At 42.5% G+C, this 14666-nt stretch overlaps 1 protein-coding gene across 5 annotated transcripts in view; it reads left to right on the top strand.

The window, feature by feature from the left end:
* Positions 1-14666, top strand: part of LOC126547242 (FIGNL1-interacting regulator of recombination and mitosis-like) — a 44421-nt gene that overhangs the window by 9972 nt on the left and 19783 nt on the right. For all 5 annotated transcript variants that reach the window (XM_050195191.2, XM_050195190.2, XM_055062861.1 and 2 more), the window contains exons 7-10: positions 1151-1308; positions 7736-7850; positions 9166-9299; positions 9749-9891. In XM_050195191.2, coding sequence (XP_050051148.1) covers positions 1151-1308; positions 7736-7850; positions 9166-9299; positions 9749-9891 — 550 coding nt within the window. The remainder of the gene's footprint in view (positions 1-1150; positions 1309-7735; positions 7851-9165; positions 9300-9748; positions 9892-14666) is intronic.

Genomic DNA, 14666 nt, shown 5'->3' with positions numbered 1-14666 from the left:
AAACATTGCAGCCAAGTTTTCTGGTAATGCAAGGTGCACAGGGGCTAAAAAGTGGGATGAAGAGATAGCTCCTGCTTTTTTCGAAAAGAAGACTCCTCCTCGGCATTTCTTAAGCTGCCACTGGTCTGCCAGCTGACATTAGGTGGCAGAAACACATTGGTATTAGCCACTGGGTGAAATTTTTGACCACAGCTTATTTGCATGCACAAGCTCGCATGCACATTCCCACCCTTCCAGGTTTGGCAGGGATTACTGGAAAATGGGGAAGCGTTAGTTGTTAATGCATCTCACTTGTCCATTCACCACTGCTTTGTCGTGCCTGGGCAGCTTTGTCAGAAGCTCACCTTAAAAGGTTACCATAAGCACTCCGTGGAAAGGGGAAAAAAATGGTGAGGCACAATAGGATGGGCATTGCTACTGATGCTGCCCTTGCTGAAAGGAACAGATGATTGAGGGAAAATGGGTAAAATAAACATTGCACTCCTAATATTTTCATTCGTGTGAGGCCCTTTTCAAAGATTTTTTTTTAAAGACACGACAATATATACAATGGGCCCCTCAGGACTCATACAAAGGTGTTTCAGGGCCCACTTAAAGTGGGGGCAAAAAGGTATAATGAGTGATACTGAGTCAACAAACTATTGATATTGATACTAAGTCACTTGTGGCTTCTATTAAACAACATTTTACTTCAGCAGTTTGTTAATATTAATAACGCACATGTACATGTAAATGTAATGCAAATGTACATGTGAACACATGTACATTTGTTTTGCACTTGCAGCATCATGGTTGTCGGCAGTACACTGTTGTCCTGCTTACACTGTTGAACAAGTTGTTTGTGTGGACTGAATGGTTGTATAGATTGCAATGCACTATGGAAAACTGAGAGATCCCTCCTTCACACTTCGAGATATGTTTGCTGCTCACCTGTAGTGCTATGGTTGTCATTGCTGCATTTTGTGTAATGTAGTTCTTAAATAACGTCCTCAGCACAAGGGACAGTTGCCATAAGCACGAAGAAAATGGAGTCTGAAATACGAAAATGGAGGTCTTGTTTTCTCTTTATTTTGCATGTGTCAGTACAAGCGCACAACCATTTGCAATGTACTTAATGCGTTATTGTACTTTTTTCACACTCTTTCTCCAGGTTTTGGTTCAGTCCCTGGAAAATGTTGATTTCGCAACATCACATGAGAAGCAGCTTGTAAGCCTTTCAAATGTATGTGAGAAGTTAAGGAGACTTGCCATATTGCTGCAAGATCTGGATCTCAAGATGCTTATCTCAGCTCGCAAAATCTTAGTCAAGTGGGTAGTGCTATATGTTTTGTTTCTGAAACATCTCCTGCTTGTTGTAAAAAAGAATACATGCTGCTAGTGATTTGCCATCATTATGTTGCATTACTGAGTGTCATTAGTCTGTGATGCCTGAGGCAAGGTTTCTGTGCTCTGATACTGCTGATGTATGGAAATGTACAGAGTTATTTTTTAAATTTTCATGCCATTGCATGCATAACCAGATCTATTGGTTGTGCATAAAAGGGAATGTTAGTGGCTTTAATACATTATATTTTATTTTTGTGCCAAACACGATACAAAGGGCACAATATAGAAATATGTGCTAGTGCACTTGCTTGCTGCCTTTCTATATTAGGTCCTTCATCGTGCTTGGCACTAAAACGAATAAAAACAGACATAGGTTGACATCGCAAGCCCGTAAGCATACATTTGATTAAATGGTCAGACACAGATACTTTGCACACTAACATTGATTGTGAAGCAAGCCATCTGTTGCTTATTTGTGCACACATTCACTTCTTGTAAAGATAGATTCACAGGATGGTATGGATCGCCGATTCAGTCCGTGGACAAGCATGGCAAGCCTAAGTGCCACTGAATCACGCCACATTGTACTCAAGGACACCGGAGACATGTTGATAGCATCGTGATTCATTGTAGCTCAGCTAAGTCACGCTTGTCTGCAGACTAACTCAGCTATCGATCCCGTTGTGTGAATCGGGCTTTACAGGATTGTGAACGGCAGAAAAAGCGCCAAGATCAAAGAGCTCACTTCAGTAGCACTTGTCAGATTGAAATACATGCTTTCAGCATGAAGCTGCATTCATGTGCTCTCCATCATCACTGAAGTTATTAATTTAAGGGTGTGTGAATACTCGAATATTTGATTTCGAATCGAATAGCAAACGTTCAAATAATGTAATTTGCAAATCGAACATATAATATTCAATTTCTCAAATATTCAATTTTTCAAATATCGGTACCTTCAGTGAATGACTAGGCCGTGGTCGGTGCCTTGACGCATAATCGTTATAGGTACAAGGTTCAACCACGTCAGTCAGATCGATAAAAATAGTTAACGCTAGCCGAACAGAAGGAACATCAAAAGCAGCGTCTGTGGAAAGCACGGAAGCATGTGTGATGATCGGGCCGATTAGCCACCGGAAAAGGCATGCTGATCGCATCGAATAAGCAAGTTCATGACACGTAGATTCGCATAGTTCGGAGCTTTCTACCCACATGTGAGGACACAGACGAACTTGGCACATGCTCGCGGTAGTTGCTGATTGGTCGACCGCGAACCTGAACGCCGCTGCAACAGCCCTCTCTCTAACCCGTACGCGTGATCTCGCAGCCAATCACCGATGAGCCACACGTAGGAGCATATTAGTAACAAGCTTTCGACGACAGCTTGCGATTTGTTATCACATCGACCGGTGGCAAATTTTTGTCACAGCCACGGCCTTGGCCACATAGTCTATCTAGCCCAATAGGAATAATCAGAGCTGTGTTGTCAGGTGTCAGCGACTAAAGTTACCATTTCCGAATCACCGCAGATCTATTCACAGTGATCCCATGACCCTCAGAAAGCCAACAAACCCCTGCGCCACTGTAAGCAAGTGCACAGGATGACCGTTGCACGTCATGGCCGCTATCTTTGTGAAATACCATACGTTGGCCCCACGTTATGAATGCCGTTCGTAGGTGCACAACAGTATTTTTCGTAGCTTCGAGTGACGCGTCACAAGACTGGCTTTGGATTTACGTAGCGGGCTCGAACATATCATTTTCGTGGAGGTGCTGGGTACCAACACGGAGCTCCGCAGCGGTTGCCGCATGAGACCTGACACGATCATCGACAGCCAAAATGCCACAATGACCGATTGCCTACCTCCGGTGCCGCACTCTGACCTCCGTCGTGTTGTCCCAGCCGTGAGACCCAGGGACCTTCAATGGCATTGATGGTACAGACGTTGAAGACTGATTTCCTGGTATGAGCGTGTAAGCGAAAATAATCGGTAGGACCCAACGCTAATGCTAGCGAATGTGATATTCAACCTCTGAGACACAGCGCCAGCATGGTACGAGACCCACAAACACGTGAGTTGGGACGTCTGCAAGCAGAAGCTTCTAGAACTCATTGGAAAGCCCTTTGGCCGTCAGCTAACAGCAAAGAAGGAGCTATCGACCTGTGCTCAAATGCCGACAGAATCTTACGTGGCATATATTCAAGATGTCCTCGCTCTCTGTCGTAAAGTTGACAAAAACATGAACCGACAAGATTGGCCATATCCTGAAGGGCATAGCAGATGACGCATTCAATCTGCTTATCTGCAAGAACTATGACTCAGTGGATGCGATCATCAAAGAGTGCTGCAATTTCAAACTGATGAAGAGTCGCCTCATTACGCAGCAGTTCAACAGGCTCCTAAATACAGCTTCGACGTCTTCGTGTGAGGAACAGCCACGTGGACCTCCGCTGTCTGGACAAGAAAATTTGATGCGGTTAATTCACCACGAGCTCGAAGCCATGTCTCCCGCCGTTCCTCGTCAGCATTGCCCAGACAACGCATGTTCTGTCTCCCTTATACAGGCCGTTGTCAGACAAGAGATGGAAAATTTAGGTCGCCCGTCTCTCTGCCCCATTCGTGATGCCGCTCTCAGTCAGGACCGGCCCCACCCAACTACTGCTTCCCCGTTTTCAGCGGTTCCAACTCGCCGTCGTAACCCGGCCGGCTGGAGAACACCAGACGATAGGCCGATTTGTTTAAATTGCTCGCGTGTAGGACATATCGCTCGTCATTGCCGCAGTCGTTGGTCATCGTCCCCTAGGTAGAGCTTCTCGTCCGACCATCCAGGTCAAAGTGCTTCCCGTTTCTCTGTGAGTCCTTCATCAACAAATACCAACAATGTACCTGCGACCATCAGAATCAGCCGGTCACCATCGCCCCTAAGTCGTCAGTCTCATTCGCCGCAGGTCCGCCGATCTTCTGCCCCCACATTCGTGCCACAGGAAAACTAGTCGGTGCAGCTCCCGGAGGTGACACTGCATCAACGACCCGGCCTGCAAATCCTGTGATCACATTGCCTACCCTTGGAAGTATATTAGACGTTGAGGTGGATGGAGTCCCAGTCAAGTCCCTCGTCGACACCGGTGGGCAGATGTCTGTAATGAGTGCCACCCTTCGCAAAAGGCTCAGAAAGGTCCTCGCATCTGCAGTACCGTGCACCGTACGTGTTGCCGAAGGCAGTACGCGACCGTTTGTCGGCATGTGTACAGCACGAGTAACCATTGCCGGTCATCAAACCATCGTCTTATTTATTGTGTTAGAGCGCTGTCAGCATGAGCTGATTTTGGGGCTGTACTTTCTTTCGACCCATTCTGCCCTAATAGACTGCACTACAGGTGTTGTGCAGTTGGACCTTCCTTCTGACAGCTACTTTGTTTCTGATACACATCATCCGTCCCTGTGTTCTGCTGGATTCGCCCGGTTGCCACCTCAAGCTGCTACTACATCATCTCTCAGCTTGTTGACAGTATTCTACTGCATGGCGTCGCGCTCCCAAGTACCGTTGTCACCATTGTTGATGATTCTACTTGGCTTCCCGTTCTCAACTTTAGGTCTGTTGCACATGTTCTTCCCAGTAACATGACAGTGGCTCGTCTGACACCTGTGCACGAGTACGAGATATCTTCGCTCACGCCTAGCTGTTTCTGCTTCTGTCAGCCCTATCGTCACATGTTCCCGTTTGGCTTCATCACCTGACCACAACGTCGATAAAATGATCGCTACCAATATCTCTCCAGCTCAAATTGAAGACCTAAGGCACATTCTGTTTAGTTACCACAATATCTCTGATTTCGATGACGGCCCACTCGGCCAGACAGCCGTGATCCTCACCATTTGTCCTGGTCAAGAAAAAGGACAACACCTGGAGATTTTGGGTTAATTATCGCCTTCTGAACAAGATCACCAAGAAGGACATCTATCCATTGCCTCATATTGATGATGCACTTGACTGTCTACATGGAGCGAAATATTCTTAATTGATTGACCTCCGCTCGGGCTACTGGCAGATCGCTGTTAATGGGAAGAATTGCGAGAAAACAGCCTTTATTACGCCTGATGGACTTTTTCAATTCAGAGTCATGCCTTTCGGGCTTTGCAATGCCCCAGCGACGTTCGAGAGAATGATGGACAGCCTTCTCCGAGGCTTGAAGCGGACCACCTGTATGTGTTACCTCGACGACATAATCATTTTTCTCCAACCTTTAAAACCCACATTAAGCATCTCACAACTGCCCTTGCTGTGTTCTCTGCACTGCAAAACTTCAGCTCACCTCGTCAAAGTGTCACTTCGGTCGTTGTGAAATAGCCGTTCTTGGGCACCTTGTAAATGTCAATGGAATTCAACCAGACCCGGCCAAAGTTCGAGCCGTGCAAGACTTTCCTGTGCCGTGCTCAGTTAAGGACGTTTGCAGCTTCATAGGCTTATGCTCGTACTTTGGCCTGTTGTTCAAAATTTTTTTGACATTGCTCACCCTCTTACCGAGCTTTTAAAGAACGACGTCACTTTCGCCTGCAAACATGGCAGCCGAAGCGCCCCAGCAACAACACTTCTTTGTCATCATCATCTTGTCTGCACGTCCTGTTCTGCATCGCGACAATATCATGTGACAACATGCTGACCACCAGCAGCAGACGCATACACATTTACACAGACAGTGATGGATGCTGATGAAAAAAAAGGGGGGCGGGGGGTCGTCACGCAATCTTGCCGTGGGCCTCCCGATTTAAGAATGCTCTGCCATCGGCACATGCAGTGCAGCTGACCGCACGGAACAATGCCGAGTGATGTGATGCACATTTTGTGTTTTTGTCTGTCACGCAGATTGACTTTAATGAGCTGACGATAACCCACAGAAACAACCTGCCATAAAGATGGAAACGCCCTCCTGTTTTCTGGGGAAAAGCTGGAAAGCAATACTTTCTAAGCAGTAGAATATCGCCATGAAGCACAGTATGGCTCACTGTTAAACTGAAAACCCCATCGGTATTGAGGACTACTTCACTATTTGTTCAGCTTCAGCGAGGAAAAAAGCACTTCATTCTACATGACAGACACTCTTGATAAAAAATATTTTCCACACCTTTGTAACGAACTGAGCTGTGCTGACATACTAATTTGGTGTTCCCTTTAATAAGAGTAGACCCTACTATACATCTTGATCCATACGTACAGTTACTGATAGCTAGCAGAATTCTTGTTATGTAATGTGATTAGTCTCCTGAGCATGTGCATCACTGTGTTACTTGCACAAAATTTGGAAGCATAAAAGGTTGTGTTATGTTTTTTGGTATTCGATGTTCAATTCAATATATGGCTTTTCTTTTTTTCATGATTCAGTTCGATATTTGATTCGAAATCGACTATTCTGTATTCACACACCCATACTTATTATAGACAGTCTGCAGCAATGTAAACGAATGCTATATGACTAAAAACAAAAAGCAGGTTCCTTGCATTCAGAGAGTCTTCACAAAGTTGGTGCCAAGGGAGTGAAAATACATCAGTTGGAAATTCCGCAACTTGTAAAGAAGCACTAGCTCATCCTTACTGTGCATCTTTCATAGCTCACCCAAGGTTCTCAGAAATAAGATCATACGATGCATGCGCCACAGAATGTTAGGGTGCTTTCAAGGGACAACACCCAAGAACACTACTGACAACTAACACATCCAAGCTTTCATTTATGGGATTCAAACTTCATGCACCTTCAAGGTCCTTCAAATTGAGTGATGTGAAAGGCAGCCGCTGTACTTACATGAAAACCACATGCATTGCCTCATATGACACAGTATGAAGACTATAAGCCACTTACATTTCACCGAGGCAATGAAAAACAAGAAACCATGAAAACAAAAGGCAGGTGTGGGCTCCCACTGGCTTTTTTTTTTTTTTTCTGCAAAAACGGAGTGAGTGCAACCATGTGACTCCACTCGACCAGTGTGGAGGTGCAGTCCTCGTCCCCTGCCTTAACATGCCAGCTCTTACTTGCTAGCTTGGGTTGCAAGGTAAAAGGATGGCACAAACCTTAGGCTACTCTAGGGGTTTACACTGAACAAGGTGCTAGCTACATTACACTGTGACTACCTGAACTAGTGCAGACTTCTGATCAGAGCGTGCATATACATGCAGGTTCATCAAGCCTTTGAATCTGCAGTTTACTGTTGGTGTTGCCAACTTTTTTTTTCTCCTAAATTGAATTATGTCAGTATCAGAATTCCATCAAGGATTAAATGCTTCTTTTAAAAGTGGTGCAAACAGACAGCAAATATGCCCCAGGAACATATTGGGGTGTATGACAAGTGAATCTTACTGAATGTTTTGAAGATGGTTTTGTAACCTGTTATCATGTTTTCTTCTATCCTAGGACCCTTCTTCAGTACAGAGATTGTTTGAAACGTACGTTTAATATTGATGCTGCTGTGGTAGACCTCTGCTCATATGTGACTGAATGGTTGTTAAAGCTGGAGAAACCTGTAAAGGTATTTTGTTTGCCTTCATGCTCCTTGTCTTCAATGTTTCTTTTATTTACATGATCTGTGAATGCTGCTCCAAAGATTCCATTGACATCTTTTGTGTCTTTTTTCTTTCAAGTTTTATAAATTTTTTGTGATGGATTGTTAAGTATGTTAAAATAACAAGAAATAAGAAACATTCTTGTGATCTCTTAAAATTAATTTTGGCTGTTATCATCCTTATGTAGGAATAAACTTCTCAAAGCGCCACATTTTGTACTGCTTTTTTGCCTGGTAAGGAAAGTTCTCCATAATACCACTGTTTCAATGAAGGCTTTAGGCAATATTTCAAAATAGGCTTTTTAAATATATAGATGCTTCCTTTGGCATCATAGTTTCAGCAGTGGCAAATGTTAGAGGATGGGCGAGGCATGGTTATGTGCTAATTAACTAAAATAATTTAATTATGTTTAAAGTATTGGATCTACTATGTACCTTACTGTAATTGGGAAATTGAAGCAAGTTGTCCATACATTCCATGTTTACCTTAAATTGAGCTGAATTCTGGGGTTTTATGGGCCAAAACCACGATTTGATTATGAGGCACGCCTTAGTGGGGGGCTCCGGATTAATTCTGACCATTAGGGAATCTTTAACATGCCTCCAATGCACGGGACACCGGGCGTTTTTGCCTTTCGCCCCCATTGAAATGCGGCTGCCGCGGCCAGGATTTGATCCCAGGACATTGTGCTTAGCAGTGCGACACCAAAGCCTTTAAGCCACCACGGCGACTCATGTCAACTTTTGGATCTGAAAAAATGCAATAGCCCTGGGGACTGTAGGGAAGCCAGAAGTGTGATATGCTGGTTCTCTGCCATCCACTGACATATCCTAGTGATGTTCACTCAGTGGCACGGGTATGCACGCTTATTCAGCCTCCAAGATGCAGTTTTGGGGGCTCAGGTAACTGCAATTTGTTGTGCTACATCTCTGAGGACAATCAAATTTTTTAGGTCTAAAAGTTCAAAGGGCATGTGTTGACAGCTTGCTTCTGTTTCTCAATTACAAAGAGGTTCACATATATAGTTAAGAGTTGAACAGTATAGTTCATTATCATATATTAATTTCCACATGTCACCTATGCTCTGATGCTTGCTACGGCTGCAATAGTACAACCAAAAAAAATGTTTCGTTTTTTTTTTTTTTTCATATAAAGCCTATATTTATATATATTAAAATGTGCCTTGAAATATGTGGTATAAATTACCTCTGCAATAATTTTCAGCCCTGTATTTCATCTACAATATAAGCGTCTATACACATGCATCAAATCTGATTTCAGGAGAGTACTTTCATAGTTGAGATGAAAGCAGTTGCCTTTCACTTACGTTTGTTGGATTCACTCCTTTCCAAGTATGAAGGCTTTTACAGTAGCAGTATGAAGGACATTGTAAAGATGATTGTTGTTCTCTCAAGGTAAGCTCCATCACCATATGGGTAGCATGTCATTCCATATATACTAGTACTCTTGCTGGCTACATTTTAGATCCTTAATTTCTTTTGCAGTCATTGCTGGCCTTGAATGTTGTTTGGAAGGTTGCCTATCATTATTGTATGTTGTTCTTTGGCAGTTAATAAGGAGTTCTACTTAGGAGTCTGTACCACCATGCACAGCCTCTTGACATTTGAATGCTGTCACTCCTATGTCCCTGCAAAGAACCGTGTCAAGAAATTATTGCGTGGGCTTGTTTGAAATATTTTATTCAGTAAAAATTAAATAGAGATACACATATATTGAGTGATCAAATATACATTTTGGCATTATGAGGCAGGTGCAAATATTTGCAATTGAGATTCATTTGTTGAAAGCTATTGCTGCACTCGCATTCTGATGACGGGCTGCATGCTTGCTGCCTTGTGTGCAGGATGCCTTCTCTTGATGTCCACACCAGTGGGCTGACAGCAGCTCAGAGGAGCAGCTTGATGCTGCACGTCTGGATAGCTGCGGAGCATCTTGTGGCATTACTTGCAACCAATAGTGACTTTTGTACCACCGTTCTTGACTTTGGTAAGGCCTTTTGCACTATTCCAGGAAGTTGAGAAATATTGTGGCTTTTCAAATCAAAGCACTTCCCCTCTCCCCATTCTTTTCTTCACTTCATATGGAAACTTGCTGTCTGGACAGTGTAAAAATGAGCAACTCTGGTACCTGTACATACATTTTTGTCTCATTAATATGTACAACATCCAGTGGCGTACCAACTATTTTTCGAGTGGGGGCGAAGTCACTATCTCTCTCTCTCTCTTTTATATATATAATAATAATAATAATAATATATATATATATATATATATATAGAAGAGAGAGAGTGATTTCCCCCCTCACTCGAAAAATAGTTGGTAGGCCACTGGATGTTGTACATATTAATGAGACAAAAATGTATGTACAGGTACCAGAGTTGCTCATTTTTACACTGTCAAATAAGAGTCGATTTAATCAAAAATGGAGGAGACATAATGCTTGGAAAACTGGCGGCTGTTTATACGAAGTGTCTATCGACTGCAAAGGTCCCAGAAAACTAGAAGAATGCAAACGTTATACTAATCTACAAAAAGGGAGATGTTAAAGAATTGAAAAATTACAGGCCCATTAGCTTACTTCCAGTGTTATATAAAATATTCATCAAGATAATTTCCAGTAGAGTAAGGGCTACACTGGGCTTTAGTCAACCAAGGGAGCAGGCTGGCTTCAGGAAGGGATACTCTACAATGGATCACATCCATGTCATTAGTCAGGTAATCGAGGAATCCGCAGAGTACAATAAGCCTCTCTAGATGGCTTTCATAGATTGCGAAAAGGCATTTGATTCAGTAGAGATACCAGCAGTCATATAGGCATTACGTAATCAAGGAGTACAGAACGCTTACGCAAATACCTTGAAAAATATCTACAGAGATTACACAGCTACCTTAATTCTACACAAGAAAAGCAGGAAGATACCTATAAAGAGAGGGGTCAGACAGAGAGACACAATCTCTCCAATGCTATTCACTGCGTGTTTGGAAGAAGTATTCAAGCTAGTAAATTGGGAAGTCTTAGGAAAGGATCGACGGCGAATATTTTAGCAACCTTCGGTTTGCTGATGACATTGTTCTATTCAGCAACACTGCAGAGAAGTTACAGCAAATGATTGAGGACCTTAACAGAGAGAGTGTAAGAGTGGGGTTGAAGATTAATATGCAGAAGACAAAGATAATGATGAATAGCCGGGCAAGGGAACAAGAGTTCAGGATCGCCAGTCAGCCTCTAGAGACCGTGAACGAGTACGTTTACCTAGGTCAATTAATCACAGGGAGCCCTGATAATGAGAAGGAAATTCATAGAAGAATAAAATGGGTTGGATCGCATACGGCAGACATTGTCAGCTCCTGACTGAAAGCTTACCATTATCATTGAAAAGGAAGGTGTACAATCAGTGCATTCTACCGGTGCTGACATATGGGGCAGAGACTTGGAGACAGGCAAAGAAGCTTGAGAACAAGTTAAGGACCGCGCAAAGAGCAATGGAACAAAGATTGCTAGGCATAACGTTAAGAGACAGAAAGAGAGCGGTTTGGATAAGAGAGCAAACGGGTATAGACGATATTCTAATTGACATCAAAAGAAAAAAATGGAGCTGGGCAGGTCATGTAATGCGCCAGTTAGATAACCGTTGGGCCATTAGAGTTACAGAATGGGTACCAAGAGAAGGGAAGTGCAGTCGAGGATGGCAGAAGACTAGGTGGAGCGATGAAATTAGGAAATTCGCGGGCGCTAGTTGGAATCGGTTGGCGCAGGACAGGGGTAATTGGCGATCGCAGGGAGAGGCCTTCGTTCTGCGGTAGACATAAAACAGGCTGATGATATATATATATATATATATATATATATATATATATATATATTGGAAAGTGATCTACGCAATATGTGCCACCTGGGATCACTCTGCCGCCACTACTCTGTCCTCACTGACGCCCCACACCAACAATGGTAGCTGCACTACCCTGCATATAGTTTCATCTTTGACTTCTCCAGTACATGTTAGTTTTTCGTATGCTTTACTACAAAGCCCAACACTGAGGGCTCCTTCCAAGGGGAGCGGAGGTTATGTAGATGCCGCTTTAGTGGCCACGAACCAATAAACAATGGCACATTCTTTTATTTAATGTGTTAATGACATGTTTATTTGTTAAAGAATATTAATTTATTTATTTGTTTATTTAGCATACCCTCAAGGCCATTACGGCATTATAGAGGGGAGTGGTTACAAGCAAAACGGGCAAATTCAACAAACTGGAGTTAAAAAAGCAAAAAAGTATATATATATATATAATATATATATATACAAAAGAAAATAACAAATGGCACCTAGATATACAAAGAGACACATACATACAGACACGTTATACGGAAGTTCACGTTACCCGCTATGGCTGCTTATGGCTATGGTGTTGGGCTGTTAAGCTCGAGGTCGCGGGATTGAATCCCAGCCACGTCGAAATGCGAAAACACCCGTGTACTTAGATTTAGGTGCACGTTAAAGAACCCCAGGTGGTCCAAATTTATGGAGTCCCCCACTACGGCGTGCCTTATAATCAGATAGTGGTTTTGGCACGTAAAACACCATAATATAATTATTTTTTTTATTCACATTCGTGACTGGGAGGAGAATGCATACTCAGAGCGAGCCCAGGTGGCACATGTACTGTAAAGTTCGCCTCCCTTGCGGATTAGCCGATTGCCATTGCAATAAAAAAAGCTGCAAAATGCATCATTGAAAGTTATCTTTCTCATCCACAGATCTAGTTTTCAATCGTACATTATAAACCATTACAGTCTAGTGTTGCCAACATTTTAGGAAGCGTGTCACTGAAGTGAGACAAAAAGAAGTCACTAAAACTCTCGCTATAACTGTGAAATGGATTTTAAGAAGGTAGGTATTTTGAAACATTCTAATATAAGCTAGCGTGAAGTAAATAATTTACCTAAATGTGTGATGTTGGTCTAATGTTCGTGCAGCTGAAGGAAAACTGTGAATTTACCAATTTTAGCTTTAGTAGTGTATTTACTATAGGATAGGCGAATATCAAAGTTTCGGATTTGAATAGTTGGTGTGTAATATTTTATTCATATTCAAAAATGAACTATTCGGTATTTTCGAATGTCAGAACTAACCAACTATTTCGCAACAACCGACTGTTAAAATGGGGTTACTGTACTCCACCTGCTGAATATAGTATCGCAAATTATATTTATCAGAAGTAAAACAGCGACAAGGTTTTTGATGCAATGCAGAAACCATAACGGTAATACAAGCTTTGTTTTCGGTCTTGTGGGACCTGCCGTGGTTACTTAGCGGCTATGGTGTTCGGCTGCTAAGCACGAGGTCACGGGATCAAATCCCAGCTACGGCGGCCGCATTTCGATGGGGGCAGAATGCGAAAAAACCCGTGTACTTAGATTTAGGTGCACGTTAAAAAAACCCAGGTGGTCAAACTTTCCAGAGCCCCTGGACACTGCGGTGTGCTTCATAGTCAGATCGTGGTTTTGGCACGTAAAACACCATAATTGAACTTTTTTTTCGGTTTTGCGGTGGAAGTTTTGCGCTGGTTAAAACTCCTTGGGTTAGATCTTGTATATATACATAAATACCGAAGACTGCATGGACGTGGGAACTGTTGTTGTCGCCATAGCACAATTTGCAGTGCAACGCGCGCATAATGCAGAGGTTGTGGATTCGGCTCTCACTGTCAGCAAGTTGAGTTTTCCTCCATTTCCTATTAGCTTCTCATTTTTGCACTTCAATTAGAAACTATAAATAATTTTTCCTATGCTTTCCATTGCTTCCTTATCTGTTGTGTTTGTACGGTTCTGACTAACAAATACTTGTGAGCGTTCTTACAAAACCGGGCCCCTCGATTCCCCTTCTCTTCGTCTATTACTTGACAACTGGCTATATTGTGCTTATGGCCTACAAATGAGTCTTTCTTGCAGCCTAGTCATGTAAGAGTTTTATCTCTTACATTACAACCACTGATGTTTTTTCTTGTAAAAGGCTCTGTATTCTGTCTAGGGCACACAAATGCCTCCTTAGCATTTTATTTTCCTTTTCCATAACTTCTGATGTTTTTTCAAGAACTATTTATTATGCGTTTTTGAAAAGTTGATCAGTTTCAAATGCCTGTCATTCTTGGAAAGCTTGTTTGCCACCAGGCGGAAGCCTGGTGTCAAGGTGTCAAGCAACTATTCGTGTAGTTCTTTTATGACTGTTGTGATATTGTGTTTAAAACGATCTTAATTGTGTGTGATAGTTGACTGTCTATTCAGTGCAAGCATGTTCCTAATTATACTGAAACAAGTATTCCTGCTGTAAATATGTGCATCTGCGTTTGTCTATTCGATACTGACTATTCATATTCGATTCATATTTGAAAAAGTCGATATTCGATTGTCTACCTCTAATATTTACGTACTGGATTATGACAGCTTAAAGTTTTCATTATCTTCAGATTGGAAGGTTACAAACACAGCATGATTCAAAAGAACACAAGCAACGTAGTTTTCCTAGCATGAAAATGCATTTAGTCTGCATAATATCCCTAAATTTTAGTGCTTGTCTACATCCGTGGTAGCAGAACTAGACTTTGTGGAACGCACTAGGCTGCATGTTGTTAACATGGCAATGAAAATTACCCGAGCTTTGTACTGGTTAAATACCATATTTTCGCCCTTGATCTAGCTGAAAGCCACCGTGAAGTACTGATTGGTCTGAAAGGCGTGAGAAACTGAAGCGATTTGTTCAG

Source organism: Dermacentor andersoni, chromosome 1 (genome assembly GCF_023375885.2).
Source record: "Dermacentor andersoni chromosome 1, qqDerAnde1_hic_scaffold, whole genome shotgun sequence".
NCBI lineage: Eukaryota > Metazoa > Arthropoda > Arachnida > Ixodida > Ixodidae > Dermacentor > Dermacentor andersoni.
This window is presented reverse-complemented; position numbering and strand designations above follow the sequence as displayed.